The sequence below is a fragment of the Apus apus genome, chromosome 9 (genome assembly GCF_020740795.1).
Source record: "Apus apus isolate bApuApu2 chromosome 9, bApuApu2.pri.cur, whole genome shotgun sequence".
Classification (NCBI taxonomy): Eukaryota; Metazoa; Chordata; class Aves; order Apodiformes; family Apodidae; genus Apus; species Apus apus.
The window spans coordinates 18981827-19007468 of record NC_067290.1 but is presented as its reverse complement, the minus strand read 5'-3'; the positions used below and the strand labels follow the sequence as shown (position 1 = coordinate 19007468).

The following is a 25642-nucleotide window of genomic DNA, read 5'->3' as shown; positions in this document are numbered from 1 at the left end:
CATCTATTTTCCTTGTCAAACAAAGAACGTTTGTTATATTGCTAAATAATGAGTACATAGAGATTCCAGACTTTGAGCATAAGTGGAGTTTTCCCTAAGGGATAACAAGAAAAGAATAAGGATTACTCAGTTCTTGGTGCTTGAATATTTTTTTAAAAAAACACCATTACTCTGGTGGAGGTTAATGAAGAGGAGCAGAAATTCACCCTGCTAATCTTTACAGCTGTGTTCTACCATGTAGAACTGGCTCAGCTCCTCCCATCTCTGCTCATGCCTGGTGTGTTGAGCTTTGCTCCTTAATCTCATGGCTGAGTGTATTTTAACACTGGATAATGTCATTTTTGTGGGTATTTCAGATGCCACTTAGCTTAAAAGTGTGTACTTGGGAGGTTATGTGATGTTATCTGAGTATATAAAGCATGGTGCAGGTGCTAATGTTATACAGGACAACAGGTTGATCCAGGAGATTGTCACACCATGAAATAAAGGAGGTGTCTGAATTCTGGGTGTTTGCAGTTCTGGTTCTTCCTTGCTTTAGATCATCTCTAGATGGTTGTTTGTCTGGACGTTGCTGCAGGGCCAGGAAAGCCCATCCCAGAGCACAAGGGGTATGAATGACAATTAAAAGAGATTCCCAGCAAAGAAAGGGGGTATCAGGATTAAAAAACCCAACCCAAAAGAAAAACTTGCTGATTACAGCTGAGGCTTTTGAAGATAACATCAAGTCAAACTTTTATTAGCAAAGTTGTATTTCATGTAAAATGAAAATATCCTTTAAACCCATACGTGCACATACGCATGATACAAACAGCAACTACAGTACAACACGTTTCTCTAAACTTTAAGAAATGCACAGAAACATTTAGCTCAAAAAGTAACATTGTAGAAATGGTGACACCACATTTGCTTTGATCTTTTCTCATGAAATGACAGCGTGTCTTGTTCAAGGTAAAAAGAATAATAATAATAATAATAATACAAAAAGAAACAGACAGTATGCTTTGGCTCCAACCCAGCTACTGGCTCCTGCCTGGAAAGGGAACAAATCAGTGCAGATCACTTGAGACTTTCACATCCACGATGCAGAGCTGCAGTGTAAACATGTCCTGGTTTCTATGCCTGATTATGAAATACTAAAGGTTCTCAGAGATGCAGCTGAGGGCTTGATCTGTTGTCAAACAAAGGAAATCCTCTTGCCACCAGATATTTCCTTTATATCCATTCTCACAGGTACATAACAATCTAGAATTACCCCTCATCTGCACAAAAATGACTATAAAAAATAACGGTAAGATTTCCTTTCAGGAAAGTGCAAAGATCACTGAATGTTATTCTAACTTTAGTTTACAAAACTGTATGTGGATTTACTGTTAAAACCCCCCACCTTTTTCTACATAGAAACATTGTGCTAGTATTTGTTTTCATCTCAAAAATAATATTGGTCTGAAAACTTCTATTAACATTTCTCATGCATTGGGGCTACCCAGTCAGTCAATGGAAGTGGTTATCAGGAAAAGAGCTGCTCGTTTAAAAGTTTGCAATAAGAACACAACAGAACAAATACCATCAATCATTAAATGATATGCTAATTAAATCTAGTTAAAATTTGAGTTACAAAGCTGGGGCCATTCCTACAAGTTCCTGGTTGTGCAATTACATTATATATACATATATATTTAAAATAAAACCTCAGGACTGAGATGACAACCCATACCAATCCCACAGTGTGCTGCTCTGTGAAAGCAATAGCTCACTTGGACTAGATTTTTCCCCCATTAGGTAGGAAGAGCTGATTTTTATTTGCTTCATCTTATGCACAGTCCAAATGGCACAATGTTTGGAGAAACACCCATCCCTCTCTTGTTCCTGAGGAGGCTGCTTAAACCCACCAGCCAGGACTCCTGGGCTCTGGGAAATGCCTCCTCCTTGCTGGCTGGAACTGCACCCCGGGCTGGCTGAGATATCAAATCTGAAAGTGTCATTTCCCCTCTCACACTTGGACTGCCACCAGAATCTCACGGTGGATTGCAACCAGAGGTCATCAAACCAGCAGCCATGGCCTTGGTGGTTTGTAATTCCCTTTCCAACATGGTCTGCACACTCACACACCACTGGCCCCAGCTCCCTCCTCCCAGCAGGCAATCTGAAATTCTCCCCTGGGTATTACTTAATCAAATAGCCACAGACTTCCCTCAAGTCATTTTAATAAACATTCCTTGTCAGAGTATTAAAAAAAAATATAAAATAATTAAAAACAAATTAATTCTTTGATTGAATGGACTATTTCAGAACTGCAGCACAGCTGGTGGTAGTTTTTATTCAGCCTACATGGCCACACTCCCTCTCACCTGTAAGAAACTGCCCTAAAAATGCAGGGACAATGGCAAAATGCTGCTGAGGGAGATCTCAGCCCACTGCCAGTTCACTTTTAAAAGCAAATCTCTAATAAATCACTAGCACCCTGCACTTCCCAGGGTACACTGCATGAGTGGCACCCTTCCAAGAGAAAAATAAAACCCCAATGGGGAAAAAAAAAAAAAGAATGATTGGAAAAAAAAGAAGAAAAGCTCAGGTGAGTGAGGTTCTGGGCAGTTGCAGCCACTCAACATTCATTGGGCTTATTCCCCCAAGTCAGGGCACCCTGTACAAATGCCACTGCGCATCTTTTTGTCACTGTGGGATTTTTAGGCCCTGAGGCATCATGGAATACCAACATCAGGATTTAAGGACTGGAATTCAAATTTTAATAGAAAAAGCACTCCTACCAGCACAGATGAGCAGCACATCACAGGACTGTCATAGACATCTCTTAGCAGCAACAGAGCGAGCGCCGGCACGGGGGATTTATATTCATTATTTGATAATTTGACACTCCCTAATAGGATTGGAAATTCCTGGCTGTTTAACATCAGCATGTTCTGGGACAATGACTCCAGCTGATCTGCAGTGACCCAAAGCACAAGAAAATGAACAACTGGGACTGTGGCTGGGCTGGGTCCAGCCTCATCCCTTGCTCTGCCCCAGGACTGGGAGAGCTCAGGGCAGATAAAGATCTCGACAGGAAACCTCTCTGTTCACAAGATGTCAATTTTCACCTTGTTTCAGTTATGAACTCCTTTTTCAAATATTTTTTCCTTTTTTTTTTTTTTAATTAAAATAACTTCAAACTTTTGCAGCATTTGGATTGAGTGCAATACAGAATAAAACCCTTTTAAATAATCAAAAGTTAATGACTTGGTCAAGTCCTTCACACCACAGGGTCACTGACAGGGAAGGGAGGGTTTTTGACTCAGGGCAGATTTCCACTCATCGCTGGGGTTTTGGGGTTTGCTCTTCCCCCAAGCAGAGGCTAAATGTACCTTCCTTAAAAGGAAAAATTAAAAAAGATTAGCAGAGGCATCGAGCCCCAGAGGCCACTCTCTGCTTCCAGAGACAGGAGTGCTGGGGAGGATCCAAGCTGGGTACAAACCCCAGCCTTTCTACTGGCCACAATCTGCATTTCTGTGGGCAACTAAGGGGTCTTCACTGTAGTCATTGCTGGGAACTTGTCACCAGGAGAGTCATTCTTGCTTCCTGTCTTTCTTCCATCAAAGTAAGGGAGACCATGAAGGAGCCACTGGGGATATTTGCCTAATTACTACCATGATGCAAAATGGCTTTTAGCATCTATTCCTCCTGCAGTATCTATTAAAAAATATTATGATTGGAGGGACAGCCATTTGTAAGCTCAGGAAGAAATGAAGCCATATTGATACTCTACTCAAAAAAGCATATTCAAAAATAAAAATGCTTTTCAAGAGATGCAGGAGATTCCAATACAAAAAGACCAAAAAATGTGCTGTGCAGCTTTGCCGAGTTAGTGTTGGGAGAGGCAAGAAAAGAACCAGGTTTAAACCAGTGTTCAGTAAACAAAATATAAACAAACCATACCATAATATTTTCTCTTTGCTTTTGTTTATTTAACAAGGAAGAGCTTGAAAAGAAATGACCTCTTGCGAGTCGGGTGGGTTTGTTTTCTGTGATACTAGAAAGATGTGAGTTCTGGATGACTGGTATAACACACAACTCCTTCTGAAAACTAGTTTTGCTGGTCCAAGCTCATATTGAGAAGCAATTCTATTCATTCCTACACAGCTATACAGACTCATGCTAGCAACATGACTCATTTAGAAATAAAACAAGGCTGATTTTTACGTGTGTCAATATTAATATTGTATGTACAGCGTCTCCATGAAATGTATGCTAGAGCACAAATATACAGATATGAGACAGAGAACAAGCATTTTGCTTAGAAATTGCAGCTTGCTGAGACTCGGGAAAAATGCAAATGATTTCTAAGGATGGCGGATGGGAACCCTGTTTTGCCTTGCCACAGGAAAGTTACTGCAGCTTAACTTCTGTAAGGAAATAGTGCCAGCTGCTGGACAGAACGTATGGCCACAAGGCCAGAGCTTTGTCTTTTAAGAGCGATTTTTCTGGGAATAAAGTTGTGTCTCTTAGTATTGATAATTGCAGTCAGCTGTAACCACTCAAATAACATTAGAATACCATATGAAAAAGAGTGGATTTTTTTTCTTTATGAAAAAATTATACAGTCTATAGAATAGATTTCTCCAGTATTTTAGATAATCGATTTCTCAGTAGGATGCGTCTTGTCACTTTGCAGTGGAAACCTGTTGGTTTTGTTTGATCTTCTTCTCATGTTCTAACCCCTATAACACCCAGGTCCCCACACAAGAGGGAACAGTACATATAAACATATGTACAAGGTGACAACAGCCATACAAGTTAAAAAAGTACTATACAGAGAAACATATTCCAAATTTAAGAACCACAGAGAGTAGCAGGTGACTATACATGTGTAACACTGAGGAATTCTGTTCTGCTGAGACTGAGCGAGACATCTTGTGTAGTAAAGAATTATTTGATTGCTTTGAATTAGAAGAAAACACCCAGAAATTAGGATGGAAAAATCATCTTTTAGTGGCAGTGACTGGTTTTTACGTGACCTGGATGTCAGGTTCCTGGCTGGCTCAGTTGGCAACCTGCTTCCAATCACGTGTGGTGATTTACTAATCAAGATCCATACCGTAATTAAACACCAGTCATTCTTGCTTATATTTTAGGCGTGGAGAGGAAAAGTTGCCGTAGAACTCCCAGTGCTTTCCACCGATCCTTTTTCTTTAGATCCAGAATAAGCTCCAATAAATGAACCATCTTCATTGAACATCCCATGCTCCCCTTCTCCATAATCTACCAGACTATCAGCACTTTCGGTGGCTTTAATGTCCCCAGGGATGGACTGCAGGCTGCCTTTCAGCGGCTTTTCATCGCTGTCACTACAAAACAAAGAAATGCCTTTCCAAAGATCTAGCTTTTGATGGCAAGTCAAGGAAACTGCTCATTTGTGGGGAAAGAAAGCAGCAGGAGGGAAGAAAGAGGGAAAGATTTCTAGGTGGGTTGTGGATTGAGAACGATCCGATCCCGAGAGTCCTGCTTCGGCTGGGGCACCTCAAAAAGGTCATCTACACCCACCTGAACTCCCCTCATACATGACTGTGTGATGATTGAAACAACGGAATGGCTTAAAAAGGCAAACAACAATGCAAGTTACATTACTTCCCTTTTTGCCTCGGACAGAGAAAAGAATGGACAGAAAGTGAAGGGGAACTATCAGGAAATGCTGGGAAGCTCTAGAAGGGCGGGGGCTGCCGTCAGGTCTTCAGCACCTCACAGAAAGGGACATTTTCTTTTTTACAAAACTGTGGGCAATATTCAGGGCCTATTTCTTTCATTTTTCATTTGAGGTGGGGGAACTGGGTTACACCTCCCTGCTCCGTGTGTGTCTGTTTGATTTTACATGACTAACAAAGGGGTTTTCTCACTTATTTCCATTTGTTCTGCTCTTGCTTTGACTGATGGAATTTCTTTCTGCTGAAAAGGAGGAACAGGGAAGAATGAAGGCAGACTCAGAGTGTCTGTGTCTGCTCATGCACAGTCTATATTCAATGGCAATTTCATGAAAAAGGACAGACCCACCACCAAAATTCAAGAAAGGAAAGAAATATCCACTGGCTGTTCAGCATATAATTAATAATCAATAATTAATATAATCAATACAGTAAAAAATATTTGCTACTTTTCTGCACATGGCACTTCTATTTATAAAAAAAAAATACATTTTTGGATTTTGAGGGAAAGGGAAGGGGTGGAAGTTATTAACCTCAGGACTTTCTTACCTTTCTAAATATTTGTCCCATTAGAAAGCATTAAAAATTAAATAAAGATGAAATTATGCAGAAAAAAAAAAAAAAAGCCCAGTACAAATAATGTAGTATATAGAAATGGGATTTCAACAGAAATTGTGTTTTCCTTTATACCATGGTTGCACAACATTGTCAGCTTTAGTTATTTTAAAGTAGCCAAAGTGATTATTTCAGTTCTCCTACAGAAACTTCTGTAGTGAGGGCTGCTGGTTGGTTTTTTTTGTTTTTTTTTTTTTTTGCCAACTCTTGCTGTATCTCAAACTTCTGTTTTCTTCCACAAAATGAACAATCCCCATATTACACCTTTTGGGCCTGACTGGGTTTCAAAAACCCACTTTATGAAGATACAAAAGTCTCTGAATTTATTTCAATGGACATTACAGCAGAAACCCAAATGATCATATATATTTACATTATTCATACGATGTGAAAGAAAAAAAAAAACACCAAACAGTGAAAAATAATCACTGATGCATCAACATTTACTCATATTCCAACTTGGATGGCTTGAAGTATACTGGATACACCTCTACATTCCTACTATTATCCACTCCTCTGAGGTTTGCTTTGAAAATGAAAAACAGCATTAATTGCATGCTATGAAGATGTCCTAAATCATGATGACATCTGGAAACAAACAAAACCCCAACACACACAAATGCTTGTTAAAGCAGGTCCTATTTACCTATATTCCCCAAAGATTTCATCTTTTATTGATTGAGCTTCAGGATCTGGATGCAAATCTTCTTTTTCTTTCACTGTACAAATAAAATAAAGCACAGATCTGTATGTCGTGTTCCCCGTGGACTTTTCTTTTTGTAGGTGCAATGGGAAAACCTCCTGTCATCACCTACAGCCTAACCTGGAGGGCAGGAGGTCCCAGGGCATGTCTGGCTGGACACCACCAGCCTCCTTCCATCAAGGGGTTGGGGCCATTCCCTAATTTTTAAGAAAGCAAACAAGTGTTTACAGAATCACAGAAGGGTTGGGTTGGAAGGGATCTTTACAGGTCCTTTACATCTACTCCAACCCCCTGCAGTGAGCAGCAACATCTTCAACCAGACCAGGCTGCTCAGAGTCCCATCCAACCCGACCCTGAATGTTCCCAGGGATGGGGCATCCATCACCTCTCTGGGCAACCGGATTTACGCTTAAATATTTACACTTCAACCCTTACTCATTGCTTTGAAGATGACAGAATTATTTTAAGGAAAATATCCAATTGTTAAGCAGTCTGGTGGCCATGGGAGTTATGTCAGTCAGTACGTCAAGTTATCTGGTGGAGGGAGCCCTGCCAGGGGGTTCTCAGAGGTCCAACTGCTGAAGGACCTTGGCTCTGCAGCTGGAGTAAATACTGGTAGACTCAAAGAGCACTACCAAAGTCTTAGCAAGATCTCTGACCAGCTCCCAGCACTGCCTCCCCGGAGATCACAGTTTCACTTATATTCATTAGAATCTACTCTGCAGATATTTATCAAAAGCTACAAATCCTAATTGGATGCTTCTGCCTGTGGCTTTGCAGCCTCCAGAGATAAATGTCTGAAGGATGCTTGTTATTAACATGTGAACATAGCAAAAGGCCAATAAATCCATTTACCTGAATATTTCCCTCCTTTATTTCTTCTGACAAAGCAAACAGTTAGCAGCAGCAGGGTGAGCAAAGCGATGGCACACATCAGTCCAATAAACCACCCCTGGGTGGAGATTCCTTCGTAAATGCCAGCATAGGCTTGTGAGACAGAAGAGGAGTGAAAAAAGACCATTAATCAGAGGAAAAGGGCATCACCCTGCTATAACATGAATATATAACATTTTCTTCACTGGATCTTAACTGAATCAGACTATTGGTACTTAATGTGTTCCACTTAAAGAAATGCAAGACAGAAATATGTCCAGAGAGTGACATTTTTAGACCTAAGGGGAACGTGCAGTCTACAAGGCACAACACAGACATTTTGGAAAGGTAATTCTGAACGAGCAGTTGACTCAAAGGATTAATGCCAAACAGGAAAGCTGAAGGGAGAACTGTTAAGCTTCTCATGCGAAAGCAGTTTTGCGAAAGAGATGGACTTAAAAGTGCACCTGATGCATGCAAACCACTGGACTGGCACACTACAAATGGATCATACCACAGCACTACCCTTTCAAAATCACACAGGAGGGAAAAGTCTTTTGTAGAGGTCTGTCATTGTGCCAGGCCTTGTGTGCCAAGTAAAGCACAAGGCTCAGCTGAGAGCCACAGATGTGCTCATGCTCCCTCGGGATTCCACTGCGAGGGTTGACTTAAAAATCACAGAACTCAGTTACACTTCGGGGACACTCACTGCACAACCTGTCACCTCAACATTTATTTACATTCACAATAAATCTTTATCACCTTGAAGGGTTTTGTATCTCACCTCTCCCCCTTGTCTCAATTACATCTTCAAAAATGCTATTGTTATCAACCCAGTTCTTAGTCACTAGACGAACTGTATATTCAGTTCCAGGCTCAAGGGCCTCAACGGGGTGAAACTTTTGGGTGGGGTTTACTGCTTCTGAAATCTTGCCGATCCCTTTACCTATGGAATGTACATATTCAAGTCATATTGATTAATGGTTATCACTGAACAAAAGGCCTGTGAAATGCACAGTTACAAAGAAGGTAAATAACACACAAAGAAGACACATAAGGATTTTTAACATTTGTCATGAGATAATCTGATTCTCAAAAGCAGGCAGTAAACTAAAAAACATTCCCCCTTATTCAATTTTAATATTGCATCAGATAAACAGCAGACTGAAGTAATCCCGATGTTTATGAAGGGGTTTGTACATTTCCCAGGATGCAAGTTAATATTGGTTGGGGGATTATGGATCTGCTTTAACTAATGCGTGCTTAAAAAATTACAACTAAGATAATCTGGGGTTTGATGCTTCTTCCATTGAACTGAGCTCAGCAGGGAAGCACAGACAGCTTGTTATCTGAAAAAGGATTCTTGTGTGTCTCACAGTAAAAAAAATAACACTGGGATTTGTACTCAGTTCTCCCCTGATGGTGATTTTCTGTCCTTTTAAATTCCACAATGCCCGCACAAAGCACCGTTTTAGATGCAGCCGAAGTTTGCTTTTAAATTGATATTTGGGCATTTAAATGCTCCTGATAAATTCAATTTTAATGAAGAGGTAGAAGAGAAATTCCAGGAGCCCTAATTTTAGAGTCTTTTTACTTGTGAACGCTTACTGTAACGTCTGTTTGCATTAAGATTGCAGAGGATTTAAATAGGTGTTTTTAAAACAGCATCTGTGGATAACAGAAGAAAGGACACGTACAGAGGTTGGCAGTCACTGCCTGCCCAGGAAAAGCCTGGTTGTACAAGCAAATTCAGAACCATGGGTTGACACAGGGGAACTCATTAGCCAACCAAGGGGTTTAACACAGGAGGGTGGTGCCCTCCATGGAAGGAGACATTCTGGAGGGCCTCACCTCATCAATGTACCACTTGAGTTTTGTTCAGTTGCCTAATTTCCCTGCTTTAAGTTGTCTAAACTAGGGACTGAGCACACAATAGAATTTGAAAACTACCAAATCAATTAGCAGTGGCCATAAAATAATGCTTATTGATACTTAAAGCAGTAAACAAGCAAAGCAAGAAGCTTTCAGACATTAAGTTTTAGTTGACAGCTGAAGGAAAAAAAAATAAATTAAGACAAGTCCAAGCACAATCAAAGCAGCAGTTCAAGATGAAGTTTTCCAGGTCAACTATACATGTATTACAACAAACAGTTAAATTAGGAGACCACCAGGACCCAGAGAGAACACATACAGCTGAAATACTGCTGGTACTGAAGCACAGCTTATTAGCATAAATTAATCCATCCATCAGTAATTTTTGCTAAACGAGGTACATGGAACTGAGCTATAATTTCAAATCAATCTGCAAATTAAGCAACAGGATACCACAGGCATATTTTAATTACATGTTCTAAACTCAAGACATCAGAAAAACCTCTTTAATGGAAACATGATGCTTAAACCAAAAAGAATTAATGTGAACCTTCAACCCATTCTGCAGTCAATACCATGTAACCCTGATGCATGACATGATAACCACGTGGCCTGACTTGCACACCACGCTGGTCTCCACAGGAAGAATTCTTGCTTAATTCCTAGGAAGCAAAATGCTTAACCCTGAGCTCAGTGGTAGCCCATGGCTGTGGATCATCGTCCATCTTCTTAAACCAACTTAACCAGTCCATATCTAGCACCTATTTATTCCAGCTTCTGCCAGCCTCTTCTTTTGGAACAGAAGCAGAAAGGGGAAAACTGATAGGGCTGAAAAATAACCCCTTTTTCTGCCAGTTCTTGCTCAGCCCCAGTGCAGGACTGGGACATCTGTGATACTTTCAGGCAATTTCTTTGTGCTCTGTGTTAAACACTCAGTACAGCACCTAGAGAGGAGAAAGCATCACTAATCGGGGCAGTGTTTGGTGGCTGGAAATGAAAAAGCAGTGTAGCATCCTGAAAAATAAAAGCAAAGATATACAGATAAGGCAAAGCTCAACATACGGAAAGGTCAGTGAGCTGCAGAAATTAGCTCCAGAAAATTGAAAGCAGCTGGGTTAGGGATTTAATCTACAATAAGGGAGAAGAAACATTAGTAATAAAGGCATATCACCAGCACTTCTCATCTTCCCCCACTATTTATCAGCCATACCATGGGACTCACATGAACATTAAACACTGAACTGCAATTTTACAATATTCCTACCGGGCTTCAAGATTTATGAGAACAAGAAAACACACATTTTTTATAGAAGCTTATGGTATAAAGGGAAAAACAATGTAAAGTTCCCCCAAAGACTTACATGAGTGCTAGTTCTCCAAAAGTTAGCACATCTGTTATAAAACTTACTTATATAAAAAAAGCTGGCAGCCTTATAGCTAAATAGTAATTGTGGGCAACATCTTAATTTATAACCATATCTGTCTAAATGTATCTGCTGTGATAAATGGGAAGCTGAACTTTCATTAGTTTTTCCCTACTGCCTGGCTATTAAAAGGGTATAAATATGCATCACAAATTCCTTCATCTTTCAGGCTTTTTAGTGCAGGAGGCAATTCAAGGTAAAATTGGGACTGTTTTAAACTGTAGAGATTAGTAAGCCTGCTGTGTGTAAAGTCTATTGAGAGGAACTTAGAGGTAAGTTAGTGATCAGCTGTTGGTACTGAGTGTCATTTGTAGGAGAAATCTGAGCTCAGAGAAGAAGACAGGGTATAGCCTGCTCATCTTGCTGCTTCTCTTTAGCTCTGTGTGGCTGCACTGGGGCAGGCTGATCCAAGAGGAAAAACAAATAAATAATAAAAATACCAAAGACAAACATTTAATGCCAAATGTGCTTGAATTACTCTAAGACTGATATATTTAGTATACTGTATCTAACATGCCTGTCTTTCTTGCTTGACATTCCTTTTCCCCTTCAGGCTGTGTACAGCACTGGGGCTGGCAGGAGGGTTCCCTGTCCTGACATCAGCAAGAGGGTTTGATGGGCTACGGGTTCCCCAGCCAGCAAGGAGGCAGCAGAGTGGCATAAACGACAGAAAAACAAACTTTTCACCAAGACTTAACCCGAGTTTTTTGATCATGAGCACACAGGGTATATTCTGGGGGTCTGTTGCTAATCATACCAGTGGTTACATATGGCTGAGGCAATTATATTTTTCCTTTTTCAGTGGGCCTGTGGCAAAAGAGACCTAAACCCCTCTATTTTGTTACAAATGCTTACTCTCCTCATCTTATGGTGTGTCATGAAGATTAGCACCCTCCAGCAAAGATTTTCAGAAAGCCTTGTGGGATTTACGTGCCAATTGCCACTGAAATATAATGAAACTGGTGAACTTCTGTTCTCTAGATTCTCTGGAAAATAAAACTACAGTTGTATGGCTTCTTCTGGATAAATTTGTCATCATTTCTGGTCACACAGTAATCATTATCATCATGTAATATGTGCTTAGTAATCCTCAAGAAACACTGGTCACTAGATAAAAAGCAGCTTTGTGTTAAACAAAGACTACTATCTTTATTTTTTTTTTCACTTCTGTAAGAACATTATTCTGTCTTATGTTTCTGATGGCTAATGACCATTGGGGCATTGACATTTTCAAGAAGAAAATTAATTAGCTTGTAGGTAATTTAAGAAATTCTGCCTGAAAATCAAAAGTTAGAGCTAAAACTCATTTTCTAAAGACAGCATGCCTCCTTCTGAGGAACGAAACTGAGATGAAGCCACAAAAATTAAATTATTATTTATTTTGCAGTACAATGCAAATATCCTTTTTGCCCAGGCTCTTTGTGATTGTCCACAGTATTTTATCAACAACTGGTAAAGATCTTTAGTTGTGTATCAGATTTTCATCTCTGAGTTATTTTGACAACGTTTAAGATCTTTCATAGTAAAGAAGCCTTCAATTTCCTTGACTTTGTATCAGCTGCCAACACCAGTGCTGTCAGGTCATGGATGCTATGAATGAAAGCTTTTCTATCACCTCCTGCCATTTGTCACTAATTCCAGTGGTTTTGAGTTTAATCTCAGAGATTAAGATTAAATTGTGGTTTTCCTCTGTTAAGTAGTGATACAGAAAGAGCCTTTTCTGTGAGGCAGTGTTGCTGAGCCAGAGGCTCTCCCCAGGGTGCAGAATGTGGCCCTGCTCCACTGGAGAATGGAGAAGTGGAGATGTGAGCCTGAGGCAGACTCTTCCCATCAGTATCCACTCCTGGACCTTTCAGGCAAGTGTTGCTAACCCAAAGGAGTGTGTTATTCCTGGTTCACTCACAGGGGAAGATGCTGCAGTTGCAGAGAAAAATTTTTCTCTACCCATTTATCTATACAGGGAGTTACAATGGTTGAATTGAGAGGAACTTTTGAGTTTTTCTACTAAATTCAGTTATTCATGACACTGCAAACTCATCAACAAGAGATGGCTTGCACATAAATTACAGGCAGGCAAAATCATAATTTAGAGCACAACTTTTTTTCCTACACAGACTTGTTTTTAGGGTGATACATTCTTGCATATGTACATATTAAAAAAAAAGAGTTTGACTTTCTCATTCCAGACTATAGTAGCAAGGGTAACTGCAAAGAAATGAAAACAATAGTGGAGATACCAAGTAAAAAATGAGACTGAATCTGTAGCTTCCACCTCACTTCCCTGGCAGAATATATCCTGAAATTCTGACATACCCATGGCACAGCCTGCAAAGCTCTGTGGCAGCAGTGGAAACTATTCAAAGACTTTAAATGAACAATGGGAGCTTTATGTTTTTATTACTAAAACTGGAACATAATGGATATAGAATCACTGAATCAAACCCCAAAGAAGCTTGGAATGTGCTACCACCAAGTTTCATTTCAGAGGGCACCACATTTTAAATCTGTCATTTATGTGGGTCATTTTAAATGATACACCTTGACTTTCAAAATCACCCCCTTTTTTCAAAAAGAGAGATTGTTTTAATTTTGAGCAATCATCTTGCTTCCCATTCCACAGCTTCAGACCCCAACAAGGTCCCTGAAAAGTGTGATTTTTATTTTTTCAGTCTATCATGTTTAGTCGAAATATGTCTGAAAAATTTATCCAGCAAATAATGACACAAAACTCTAAAGGCATCTCAGGGAGAGATGCAATGTCCTAATTTAGGGTGGCTTGAGGACCAGCAAGGAGCACACATTAATCACAGACCTGCACCCTTGAGGCTCTTACTAATTATACTACTCTATCCTACATGCTTTTCACCAGAATCTGTTGTTGCCACTGCTGAAACAAAGTCTTTGGAAAGGAACAAAGAGAATGAGAACAAAATGAATGGCAACATCATCATCCTTTTTAAGCATATCAGGCAGGGATGTGCATCATAACAGCTGGCAAGGTTATTCGAAGGGATAGACTTTGGCCAAAATGGACTGTTCTTGTTGCACAATGAAGGCCAGAAAAGGTAACTAAAGAAATGAAATTGTGTCATTTTAGCTTGGGAGGAAAAAAAGAAAAAAAAAAGGAAAAAAAAAAAAAAAAAAAGGATTTTTTACTTTTGTTAATGAAGAATGATTTTTCAACCATGCTAATAGATACCCAGTTACTATCACAGGAATGACTGTGAGTCTGAAGGCCACAAGGCAGTGGAGAAGGGGTTTCATTACTTGAGAAGATAGTTGATAGTTCATTATATGATTAAGAACTGGGATGTGATGAGTTGAAAAGACTTTTTACTTGTTTTACCAGTAACTGAAGAGATGCTGCAACTTGCAAGTCCAATAGGACGTTGTTCAACAAGACCCATGTTTCTATTTGATATCAACAATGTTCCAGAGTATTATCATGGCTAAAAATGATGAAGTCAAAGCTCTTTTCCTTATCACATTCTCCTTCTCCTTCCCATGCTAAGACTTGCTGAGCACAGTACATTTTATTTCGTTTTAGCTGAATGAGAAAGATGACCTATCACACAGTGCTTGTGATTTTCCTTTACATCAGTTTTTGAGGGTAGGGTAAGTGGCACACAAATGCTCATTTCCAGTCTCTGATTAAATAATAAAATCATGGATCAGCTGCACTGCAGCCAACTTTGTGTTGATCTGGATTTTTCATGTCAAATACCTGCCTCTAATGCTGTTAGAGTCCTTCATCTACATGCAAGGGCAGAATTTGTTTTTAGAATATTACTGAGGACAGATTATTTAGATCTTCGATTTTTTGTTCATGACTAAATGCAATTCACTTATTCTAGTAAGGCTTAAAGAGCTTATTGGTGGGACTAGAAACACCGTGTGGTACAGCAAAATGAAACACATAAGCTCTACTTTTCTTAAGAGCTGCATGGCTACCTTGAAAAGTTCACTCATTGCTCCCATGGAAAGAAAAACGAATTTATTTCCTCTAATGAAAAAGGAAACATCAAGCCTGGAATATTCTCAACAGATTCTTTCATTATTGTTGGAGCTTCTCCACAGAAAAACATACTTGCTGTTAACTTACTCCCTTGAGCCATGGTTAGTCCCTCCTCAGTGATGGGCTTCCCACAGCCTTTGGCTGTACAAGCCTTGACGTAGAATTTGTACTTGGTGCTGGAGCTGAGCCCCGAGAGCCTCCAGCTGAGCGTGGAGCGGTTGGTCATGCTGATGTCCACCAGAGGCCCAATTTCATGGGTTTCATTTACTGCAAGGGAAAAGGCAGCACAGTCAGATCCAGCAGTTGGAGGCTACAGCCAACAAAGGTGCAGTGGAGGCTCCTGGGAGAGAGGTTCTCTGCTGTGAGGGGGAATAACTTCCTCTCATCTTCCTGTCAAGTATTTAAATGGGATTTATCTCATCCATATCAAACTCCCAACAACTCAGTGAGCTATTACTGCTCTTAAAAAGCCTTCTGACTCTAGATACACACTTACTGAACAGGAGATAAAAAATACCATCTCCTAGATCATTAAATATACATTAATTGCTTCTAGCTTTCCTTCCAAACATCTGCAAACCTTGGCAAGCAACTTAAGGGAGGGCTGTTCTGCTCTGCTCCCTCTGCCTTGGCACAGTTCCTACTCCCAAACTGCCTAACTAGATGGATCCACTCTCTGCCTATAGTTATCTCAACCAAAGGGAAGATCCAGCAAAGGCATTGGGGCAGTTCTGTTAATCAGCAGAGATAACTCAAAAGCATATTGTTTATTAGTATTTTTCAGTAGCACACAGCCTAATCCTGTTCCATCCTTGACAAACATAAAATGCCCTGACTTTGTCACCACACCTCACAGCTGGTGGTGTGAAGCCTGGGACCAATACTGGATCTTGCCTGAGGTTATCTGCTCAAAGTGTCTTCCCAGGTACTCAGCTCATTCAGAGGCAAGAAAGATACACATCCCCTGGTATTTAGCTGTTTCTCAATGTGGTTTCTCAATAACACAATTCAGGGGGCAGAGGTCTGCATTTCTGCTGAGGCACTGCACAGGGAGAAGGTGCTCACTGACATGATGTGAACCTTGAATAAATGTGACCAAAATGCTCACATTATAAATCATTTTGTGTTCAGTAAGTTTCACTTCAGTAAAATGCACCTACATTTTAAGGGTCTCCTTAACTACTAGACCAGGTAATTTTAAAATATGGAATAACTGAATTAGTGTATAAATGTGGAATAGGCCATGGCAGCAATTTGAGATGTTTTTGTTTGTTTGTTTGTTTGTTTTTCCCTTAACTAATAATACTTAAATTCTAAAATCCAAGTAAAACAAGTACATACTCATCTGGTATTGCAAAACGTAGCCGGTAAGGTGGCCATTGGCTTTCTTGGGAAGTCCCCATGACAGAGTGACAGAGTCCTTGTCAAAGTTCAAGATCCTTAGAAAACGTGGTTGTTCAGGGACTGGAAGATACAGGGATCAGCTTTCAGAGAAGATTGAATAGGTCTGTCTCTGCCTCTACACATACTTGTTAAATGAGGCTAGAGCTTAGCTCAACACCTACAGGCCCCCCTTAACAGTGAGGGGACTTAGGAATACTGGAGATTTTACAATCACTTTAAATAAGGAAATTGATTTTCCTTGTTACACAGACAATTTCTCTCTATGTTCCTCCATCCCATATTCCCGTTTTGTCTTACCTCCTTCAGGAGTTTCAAACACAACAGGGGAGCTTTCTGGGCCATCTCCTCTGCCGTTGTAAGCCAGAACAGTCAAGCGGAATTCACTGAAGGGCTCTAGACCAGGAATCATCCCATAGTTTCTGTCTCCTACAAACATTAGGAAGTGTTTCTCTGGGTGATGCCTTTTTCCGTCCAGCATGTTTTTTGTTTTCCACCAACTGACCTGCATTGAGATTGGCATTTCTGTAACAAATTACGTTGCATGGGGCTGAACACAATATCAATTTCTCTCAACTTCCCAGAAAAGAAGAGACCGCAATCTAGCCTGGATCTAGGACTCATTTAATAGCTTATCAACTGTATACAAGTATTTAAAGAGAAACTTGTAACCTTATAGCCTCTTAAATGTCCACGAACTCTGTCCCTTGGTATGCCAAACCAGAAGACTTTGACCAACGTGCTGTTCACAACATCCACCGATACGCCAGAAGGAGCAGCATCTGGAACTGGAAAAACAAAAATGCTGCATATTAGAGAGGTTCACAAGAGTTCAGCTTCTCACTGTTCACAGCTACAGGGCTTGGCTTTCCAGCCCAACCTGTGGTGGTTCATGCAGGCAAAAAAGAAAGCCATTCCACCTGCATTCACTGGGTGAAACGGGCCAATAAAAATTATTTTGCCATGTCAAGGCTTTCTGCTGACAGCCAGAATACAGGTGCACTGGGACATGTGAATTTCTACACCAATATTTATGATTTCCTGTTTCAAGGAATTCTTACAGCAGGGAGAATGAAAAAAAATTAATTAGTAATAGAGCACTCAAGAATGCAATCATAAAGTTGTTGCTTTTTTTTTTTTTTTTTAATAATCAATTTCATTTTACAACTAAGCTCATTAAACAGTAGGATTTTAATCACTACACAACACAGAGCTATTACAGTGCCTGAAAAAAAAGAGGCCTTGGTCCAATGACAACTGAATTGCGGGGAAGATTTTCCACTGATAGATGCAAAACTGGCTGAGCACTGGCATTTAGGCAGTTTTGCCTGTGGGCTGCCCAATCCACCATTCCATATCCTGTCACTTGGCATCACAAGAACCCCCACGCAGCGTATTTTCACGTGGAAGTTTTGGTTACTCACCATCCTCTCCTGAATATCCGATGGTCACGTTTGGTTCGGGACCAGAGCCTAAATTATTTACAGCTTGGACTTTGATCTCATAAGGCACGAAGGTGGGGGTGTTCCTCAGGGTCAGAGAATGCTTCTTCACCATCTCCTCGTTCCAGTCAGCCTCCACCCCCCGCTGCCGCCAGCTGACTTTGTACTCCAGTCCTGGCCCATTCCTCTCCACGGGTTTCAGTGGCTGTGGAAGAAGTTAAAAAAGATCCTGTCTGCTTTTGTAGCAGTGATCACGAAACAGCAACTGAGGGGAGGGGGGATCATTTTGGAGAGTGTGTCATAACTTTGGGAGAGGAAAGGAAAAAAGAAAGCTTGAACTTGTTGCTGTCATGTTCATTTTAAGGTGACTAGAAGAAAAGTGTCATGACTTCAATAGAAAGGTGGGTGAAAGGCAGAGAACCAGCTGGATTAAAACCAGATTAATTACTAGTAGATATAGAAGGCTGGAGCAGCTCTCCTTTGAAGAGAGTTGGGGTTGTTCAGCTGGGAGAAGAGAAGGCTCCAGGGAGACGTTGTAGACCCTTCCAGTACCTGAAGGGGTTTCAGGAAAGCTAGGGAGAGACATTGGACAAGGGGCTATAGCAAGAGGATGAGGGATAATAGCTTAAAACTGGAAGAGGGGAGACTTAGATTAGGTATTAGGAAGAAATTCTTGGCTGTGAGGGTGGTGAGACCCTGGCCCAGGCTGCCCAGGGAAGCTGTGGCTGCCCCATCCCTGGCAGTGTTGAAGGCCAGGCTGGATGGGGCTTGGAGCAACCTGGGCTGGTGGGAGGTGTCCCTGCCCATGCAGTGGGGTTGGATCTAGATGATCTTTAAGGCCCCTTCCAACCCAAACCACTCTAGTATTCCGTGATGATATGTTCTGCACACCACACCTAAGTTTTGGTTTTGTCACAGGTTTTCTTCGCTTTCTTGTATGATGCAAACCCACATGGTTTTTAGCACAACTGAAACACGTGCTTTGGCAGGTTGCGTGTGCCTCTTAGTGCAGCTAAAACCTGTATTTTACCTTAGAATTTTATGCAACACAGCAAGTTGTGTCATTAAAATTTAGATTTGTTCTAAATATGTACCAAATACTTGAAACTGTGCCTGAACATTTAATGTGCTACTGCTGTGCTACTCTTTACTGCCCAGCTGAAGAATTCATCACAGCATGGGTCCCACCTAAATTTACATTAATTTATTGAACAGTACAAGATACGTAACAATGGATTGTCATGAGACATTCTCCAATTGCCTTTATTTCTCTTAAAATGTACTTCTTTTATTAATCAAGTGGACCAAAAATGATGGTGTTTTTTCAGTCCACTGCAACAGCTGTGGCTATTTCTGACCACATAGCCTGCTTTTAATAATGTTTAGGTTATATATTGCACATATCAAATATATAATATCTGATATGTGTCTAAGCTTCACACAGAGGTCTATAATGAAGTGGCTTTGACTTACAAGTGCCAGCAGACACTAATGCCCCATCAATGATACTCATTCAGGGGTGACTCAGATCTGGAGGATCTGCAAAAATTCCCATTTATCTGCCTTGAGGGTATAAGGACCTTAGGGATGACTGTGAACAAGGAACCTGTAGACTGTGCAGGCACTGCTGAGAGAATCATCTCCATGGCAAAGATCCCAAGGAAGGGAATTTGCAGGAGAAGCTGAAGAAGTGAATTGCTACTCAAAAATAACTTCTCTTTTAGAGTTAAACTGAAGCACTGCTTGACTGGTATTTTTGATCTCCCTTAATGCTGCAAATCCTTGGCTGAAAAGCTAGTCACTAATGCTCATCTGGTCTCTTAATCCAAAGTAGGCAGATTAACATCAATTCACAGCCTTTGTCTGTCAGAAATAGCACATTCAGTGACCAGCATTTCCTCTGAAAAGCACACAGGAAACACCATAAATAAATTAATATCCTGTTTACTACATTTAAATGATTCAACAAGATTTTACAAAGCCTCTCCCATCCCATTCTCTCCCATCCCAGTCTCAGCCATTGCCTTTACTTCTGCCCTGTCTGAGCAGAGCATTCTGGGTTTCCTGGCAAGAGGGAGCTCGGTCTCTGCTCAGCAAAGCCTTGGTCACAGCAGCATTTCCCAGCCATGCTGGTTCTTATTGCTCTGCATTTCTTCTGAGGGGCAGGATTGTCTCCCTTGACCCTAGGCTACATCACAGAGAAAAAAATCCCCATCCAAATCCAAGTTCAAGATCTAAAGGGCCATCTCCTTTTGGTGTAATTACAGCCTAAACTAAGCCTTGAGTTCACACTGGGGAAGCACTTACTGTTCTTTGCTGAGAGAAGTAAATCTCATGTAAATTGTGTTTAATTCCAGCTACAAAAAAATACTCTTCCTTCCACAGTTATTATATTTTGTCTTAAATGAAGGAACACACATCTCTCTAAACTGCTGGCATAGAAGTTGTAAGCTTAAAGCCCAGGGAATTTAGAGACTGGAAACCATCCTGAAGACTTCTACACAGTTTCTTTGACACAAATGATCAGAAGCTTTATCTACACTCCTTCAATTTGTGGTGTAGAAATTCAAGCTCATGTTCTCTTGGCCAAGTGATCTCCATGATTTTTAAAGCCTCCAGGCTGGAAGAGCAGAAGCTGAGCATAAACCATCCCCTCCGTGGGCCTGGCTGCTGCTCCTGCAAAGCAGGAGGAGGCCACAGTTATTTTAAGCACTTTCTGGTACAGCAGATGCACAGAGGAAGAGTATACCCTGGAGGATTCTCTCTCTGCTTTACAAGACTTTCATATTTCCAAATAAATTCCAAAGTTAATTGCAGTCAATAAATAATAAATAGACAAAATAAATAAAAGTAAAATAATTTAATTTTGAATCAAAATGAAACTCGGGGAGGAAACCCAGAACACATTTAATTTAGGAGCAATTTACCTTTGTCTTCAGTAGTGTCAAGGCTCCTACCTACACAATTTGCAGATATTTCCTTAAAAACAGAGGTAGGGGCAGGAGAGATGAAGTCAAGGGATCCAGTACTTAAAAAAAATAATTATTTGTATTAAAACAACACCTTGATAAATCCCCTGCTGTTTTAGAAAATGCTGCTTGAAGGGAGAACCTGTTTCTGATACTGTAGCACTGATGGACACGTTTGCCTTACCTCCCATTTCATCACCATTTCATTTGGTTCAGAAGCTTCAACCCGGATGTTTTCTGGGTTCTTGTCTGGAGCTGGAATCACACAGGCAAAAAGGTTAGTTTCTATATCCTGGGTTTTCTTTACACTTGTTATTTAAATGCAAAAAAAAAAAAAAAAGAAAAAAAAAAAGGAAGCAAAAAAAACCCCTTTTATTTCCATATTACTGAGAGTCAATGACACCTAAACAAAAAATCTTCTTGAGCTTAATTACTTGGATCAGCAAAGCTGCTGTGACCAAACCACATTGTTTATGCAGTTTTGATTCCTAAGTGCCCTTGTTGGTTGGAGTCACCAGATAACATGAGACAGTGACTTTTGGATTTCAAAGCACCAGATGTAGGGGGATTAGAAAGAAGAGATTTTTCTCCCTCTGGGGACAGTAAACAGAAGGTATATCATTAGTGGGATGCACACAGCTGAAAAGCTGAAGGAGGACCTGAGATTGAAGCAAAAAGGGAAAAAAAGAAAAATGCTGGGGAATGCAAATGCTGTGCTGAACAGTTGGCCTCTGAAATGACTTTCAGAGCCACAACATCTTCTGTCATGGTGAGAAAAACACAGTGAATGGAGATTTTTGACAAGTTCAGTGCTGCTGAAAGGCTCCCCATAAACCTCACAGACCCTCTCCAGCAACTGCCTGTCCATACAGGGCTGGGATGGGCTTTCCAGGTGCAAAACCCACATTGCTTAGGAAAGCTGGATGCTGTTGGCACCCTGGTGGGAAACACCCTGTGCAGCCTCCTCACTTTGGCATCCCTGGGCTGCCACGGAGCTGGGAAAGCAGCTCAACGGACCCTGACTTCTTTACACCCCTCAGAACAACAGGAGGGCACTCTTCTTCCCAGAAAAGCACTAGAAAATGTGAATATTCAGGCGGCTGGATGCTGTGTTTTACCAGCCGGAGGCGTCGCGTAGCGCAGGGATGGTTTGCTGGGCTGGCTCCTTCCCACGGCGTTCACGGACACGACCCGGAACTGGTAATTCACGTAGGGAGCCAGTGCCAAAAGGACAGTGGTGTCATTCCCTGGGGCTCGGGCCAGCTCCTGCCACCTCCCCGGCTCCCACCGGTTCTCTTCAAACTCTATAATTGACTCTGGGGAGGCAAAGAAACAGAACAAAGGGAAAAAAGGCAGAGCCTGTATAAAAGGCTTATAAATAGCAAGGATGGAAATGAACTTACAAGAAATGAAGCAATTAAGTGCGGCTGTGAGCTGTTCCTTCTAACAGCCATGAAGTGCCACAACACCAATGTGAGATGCTGCTGCTACAATCCCTCCTACCATTAACTGGGCTGTTATGACTGGCCCCGGCCTTCCAGGAGAGTCGAACGCTTCGGTTTTGGTTTTCTGAGAGCTGAAGGTCTTCTGGTGGATCAGGAACATCTGAGAAATAACGAAGAAGTGTCAGGAGCAGAGGGAGCTATTTCTGGCTTGGCTTTTTCCAAGGGACTGGAACAGTGTGTTCAATGCAGGTGGTGATAAAACATATTTTGATTTCAAAGTGTAGAACATTAGGGAAGTGGGAATTGCTTTTAAAAATCCTTTTTATTACAGAAAACCAGGTTGAACTTTCTGATCCTGCTTTCTCCCTCATAAATGCAATATCCTTCCTCAAGCCTATTTCCATCTACTCTCACTACTCTGCTTGCAGCAAGATTTTTCCTTTCAAATCAACACAAAGATCTATTTAATCATTAATAGATATTGACACTACTTTTAGCAGAAAGTTACATTAGCATCACTTGGCATGACTCTGGTGCAACCAGAGTGGTAGAAGGTGACTCAGCCCTGACAGCTATTGAACTTGGCCTTTGAGAGTATGAGTCAAAGGATGACACTCATTATCCCAGCCATGGGGATCTGTATTAAAAGGAAACAAGAAAATTCATTGCCTGCCAGCTCCACTAATGCTGCCCAGGGAGTGTATCATTCAGAGCTGGGGGTGGTTGGTGTGAGAACAAGTGCAGGGCTGTAAGTGCCCAAAGCAGGGCACTATCCTGCTGTTGCCTGAGCTCCCTTTTCAGGGATGTAGTGAAAACCAGAGCTGAGTTTCCCAGCACCACCCAAACAGGCTGCTCCTCCTCCCAGTCCTGGGAGGCAGCAACAGTGTAAGCCCCTACCCTCCCAAACTCACACCTACACACTCCCCCTCCTTAAACAAAGGGCTGGTGTTTCAAAATCTAAAAGATGTACAGACCATGAAAATGAGATTGCACAGCTTCAGGCCTTTGAACTCCTCCTGCCCCTATGTCCCAACCACGCTTTTGGCTGACAATGTCATTTTTCATATGAAAAGCAGCTCCCTCAACCACCAAAACTGTCTCTGTCATTGTGAAAGAAATTAATTGTGTCTGTACAGAAATTTTTAAATAACAACGTTGAGTTTTCTTGTCTACCTCAGGTCACATAAAAAGTTAAAAAGATTATGTTTGGGGCTTTTTTGTTTTGTTTTTACATAAATATATAATTCAGTATAGTAATTTAAAGATGGAGATGGTGTATCTTAAAGATACTCATCCCTCTATCTGTTCACTAATGATAGGACAAATACTTTAAAGCATTCTGAGTATTTATTTTATTCTTAGTTGCCCATATTTGGATGTCTCTATCCATGCTTTACTAAGCTCTCCAGCCACCTCTCAAGTCTTTCATTGCAAAAGGAGTCTGGATTTTTCATTTGGAAAATAATAGATAGTGTTAATCCACCTAGACCTTTCTTATATACAATAAAAGCAAGGGGGAAAGAGCACAAGACTGTTCTTCCTCTTCTGCACATCACCTTTTAAAAAGGGAATAAAGTGCTTCTTGAAATTTTCATAAGTTATGTAATCAATAGTCTACAAACATTTTGAATTATACAGCACTAAAGAACACAGGACCATAAATAACGTGCATAGCATATTCTTAATTAACTATTCACTGAAAAGTATCAGTCATCTAAAGTAGGATAACCTCTTGAAGGTCAGACTGTCATAGCTCAATTTGCAATCACTGCTGGAAATAAATAAAAATATAAAATGAAGCAACATTTAATGATATTAAATTGATGCAAAATTGTCTGCAAAAGAGCATCTTAGCTATTGGCTGGTGGCCTTAGGTACATGTACACATCACTCTGCAAGATCACCCCCTGAATTTCAAATGGTCCTTCAGGAGGACAGGCAGGCTGTAAGGATGCTCACACAAGGTCAAACTTCAGACTCCGTGGGTCAAGGCTTTTCTCTGCTGTCAGCTTGCTCTTTGCCTCTAGGACAATAATTTATGCTCAGATTCACAGAGATAATTAATCTTTTTAGGTGCTTAACTTCCACTGATCTTCAGAAGAGTTGGACATCTAAATCCTGGCCTTATATCTTTCTTCTTCAAACCATAGTCCACGTGGTAATTTGTGCAGATCTCTAGTAAAGTGAGGTGAAGGACTGACCAAGGACTCCAAAGCAGAAGCAGAGCCATTCTTAATATGCTCTTAAACCTTCCAGGCAAGCTCCAAAAGCCACCATGGGTGACTCCTGGACTGAGAAAAAAAGGCTGCCCCATCTCAGTATGACAAAGCTGAAATCTGCATGGAATGTTTGTGTCAGCATCCCCGGAGATCCAAGGATAACACCACGGAGGTGAATGAGGGAAAGGTACATCACACTTCTGTGAGATGGGGTTACAGAGGCTCTGTAATTGGGCAAAAGATGCAAATAAGCAGAAGTGCTGTGATGGCATTAAGTGCTTCACAGAGCTGTTTGCACACTGGGGCAACACCCGCTTACCGAGAACAATTAACCGCGCCTGGGCCGTGACACTGTCCAGAGAGGTGCTGCCCACACACGTGTACACTCCTTGGTCCTCCAGTGTCACACTTGAGATGAACAGTGTATCCCTGTCCAGAATTATCCTATGGGGCAAAAAAAAAAAAAAAAGGGTAAGTACAAATAAGGAAGAGAAAAATCCACAAGAGGAGAATGTGACAGACACCGCTGTTCTCCGAAAAACAGTCCATAAAAAAAACTTGGTAACAGGACATTTTGAATAACATAATTGCATGCTAGGCCTATTACTTTAAAATGTAATTGTAGTTGTATTATACACTCTGCTGTAGACTATTATTTGTATTTTGTAGCAATTTAGCCTCCATGGCTGGAAGCTGGCACATCTCTCTTGTTCTGAAAAGAGCCACATTGATATGCATCAGCCGCGCGTCTGGAACACAGGATTTTGGCACGTTAGTAATGAGGCAAATATATGGGTTTTATGTCCCAGTTTTTGAAAGGGTTAGGTAAAACAGAGCGTTCCCAACCCACTTGTGTAATGTCCAAAGCACCAGGGGAAGCTGGCATTAACCCATGGGCTGTGTTGCAACCATGGCATTTGTTTGGCACAATCTCCCCATGCTACCTGGCCCCAGCAGGATCTTCAGCCTCTCCA

The 25642-nt window shown here is 41.0% G+C and overlaps 1 protein-coding gene across 2 annotated transcripts in view; it reads right to left on the bottom strand.

The window, feature by feature from the left end:
- Window positions 1–706: 706 nt before the first annotated feature.
- The window catches only part of CHL1 (cell adhesion molecule L1 like), a 121847-nt gene continuing 96911 nt past the window's right edge, over window positions 707–25642 (bottom strand). For both annotated transcript variants that reach the window (XM_051627558.1, XM_051627559.1), the window contains 13 exons: window positions 24988–25112; window positions 22508–22609; window positions 22123–22320; window positions 21189–21259; window positions 18018–18240; window positions 17266–17381; window positions 16894–17098; window positions 16534–16656; window positions 15280–15459; window positions 8666–8827; window positions 7864–7995; window positions 6952–7024; window positions 707–5339 (listed from right to left, as the gene is read on the bottom strand). In XM_051627558.1, coding sequence (XP_051483518.1) covers window positions 5123–5339; window positions 6952–7024; window positions 7864–7995; window positions 8666–8827; window positions 15280–15459; window positions 16534–16656; window positions 16894–17098; window positions 17266–17381; window positions 18018–18240; window positions 21189–21259; window positions 22123–22320; window positions 22508–22609; window positions 24988–25112 — 1927 coding nt within the window. In that variant the 3' untranslated portion in view covers window positions 707–5122. The remainder of the gene's footprint in view (window positions 5340–6951; window positions 7025–7863; window positions 7996–8665; window positions 8828–15279; window positions 15460–16533; window positions 16657–16893; window positions 17099–17265; window positions 17382–18017; window positions 18241–21188; window positions 21260–22122; window positions 22321–22507; window positions 22610–24987; window positions 25113–25642) is intronic.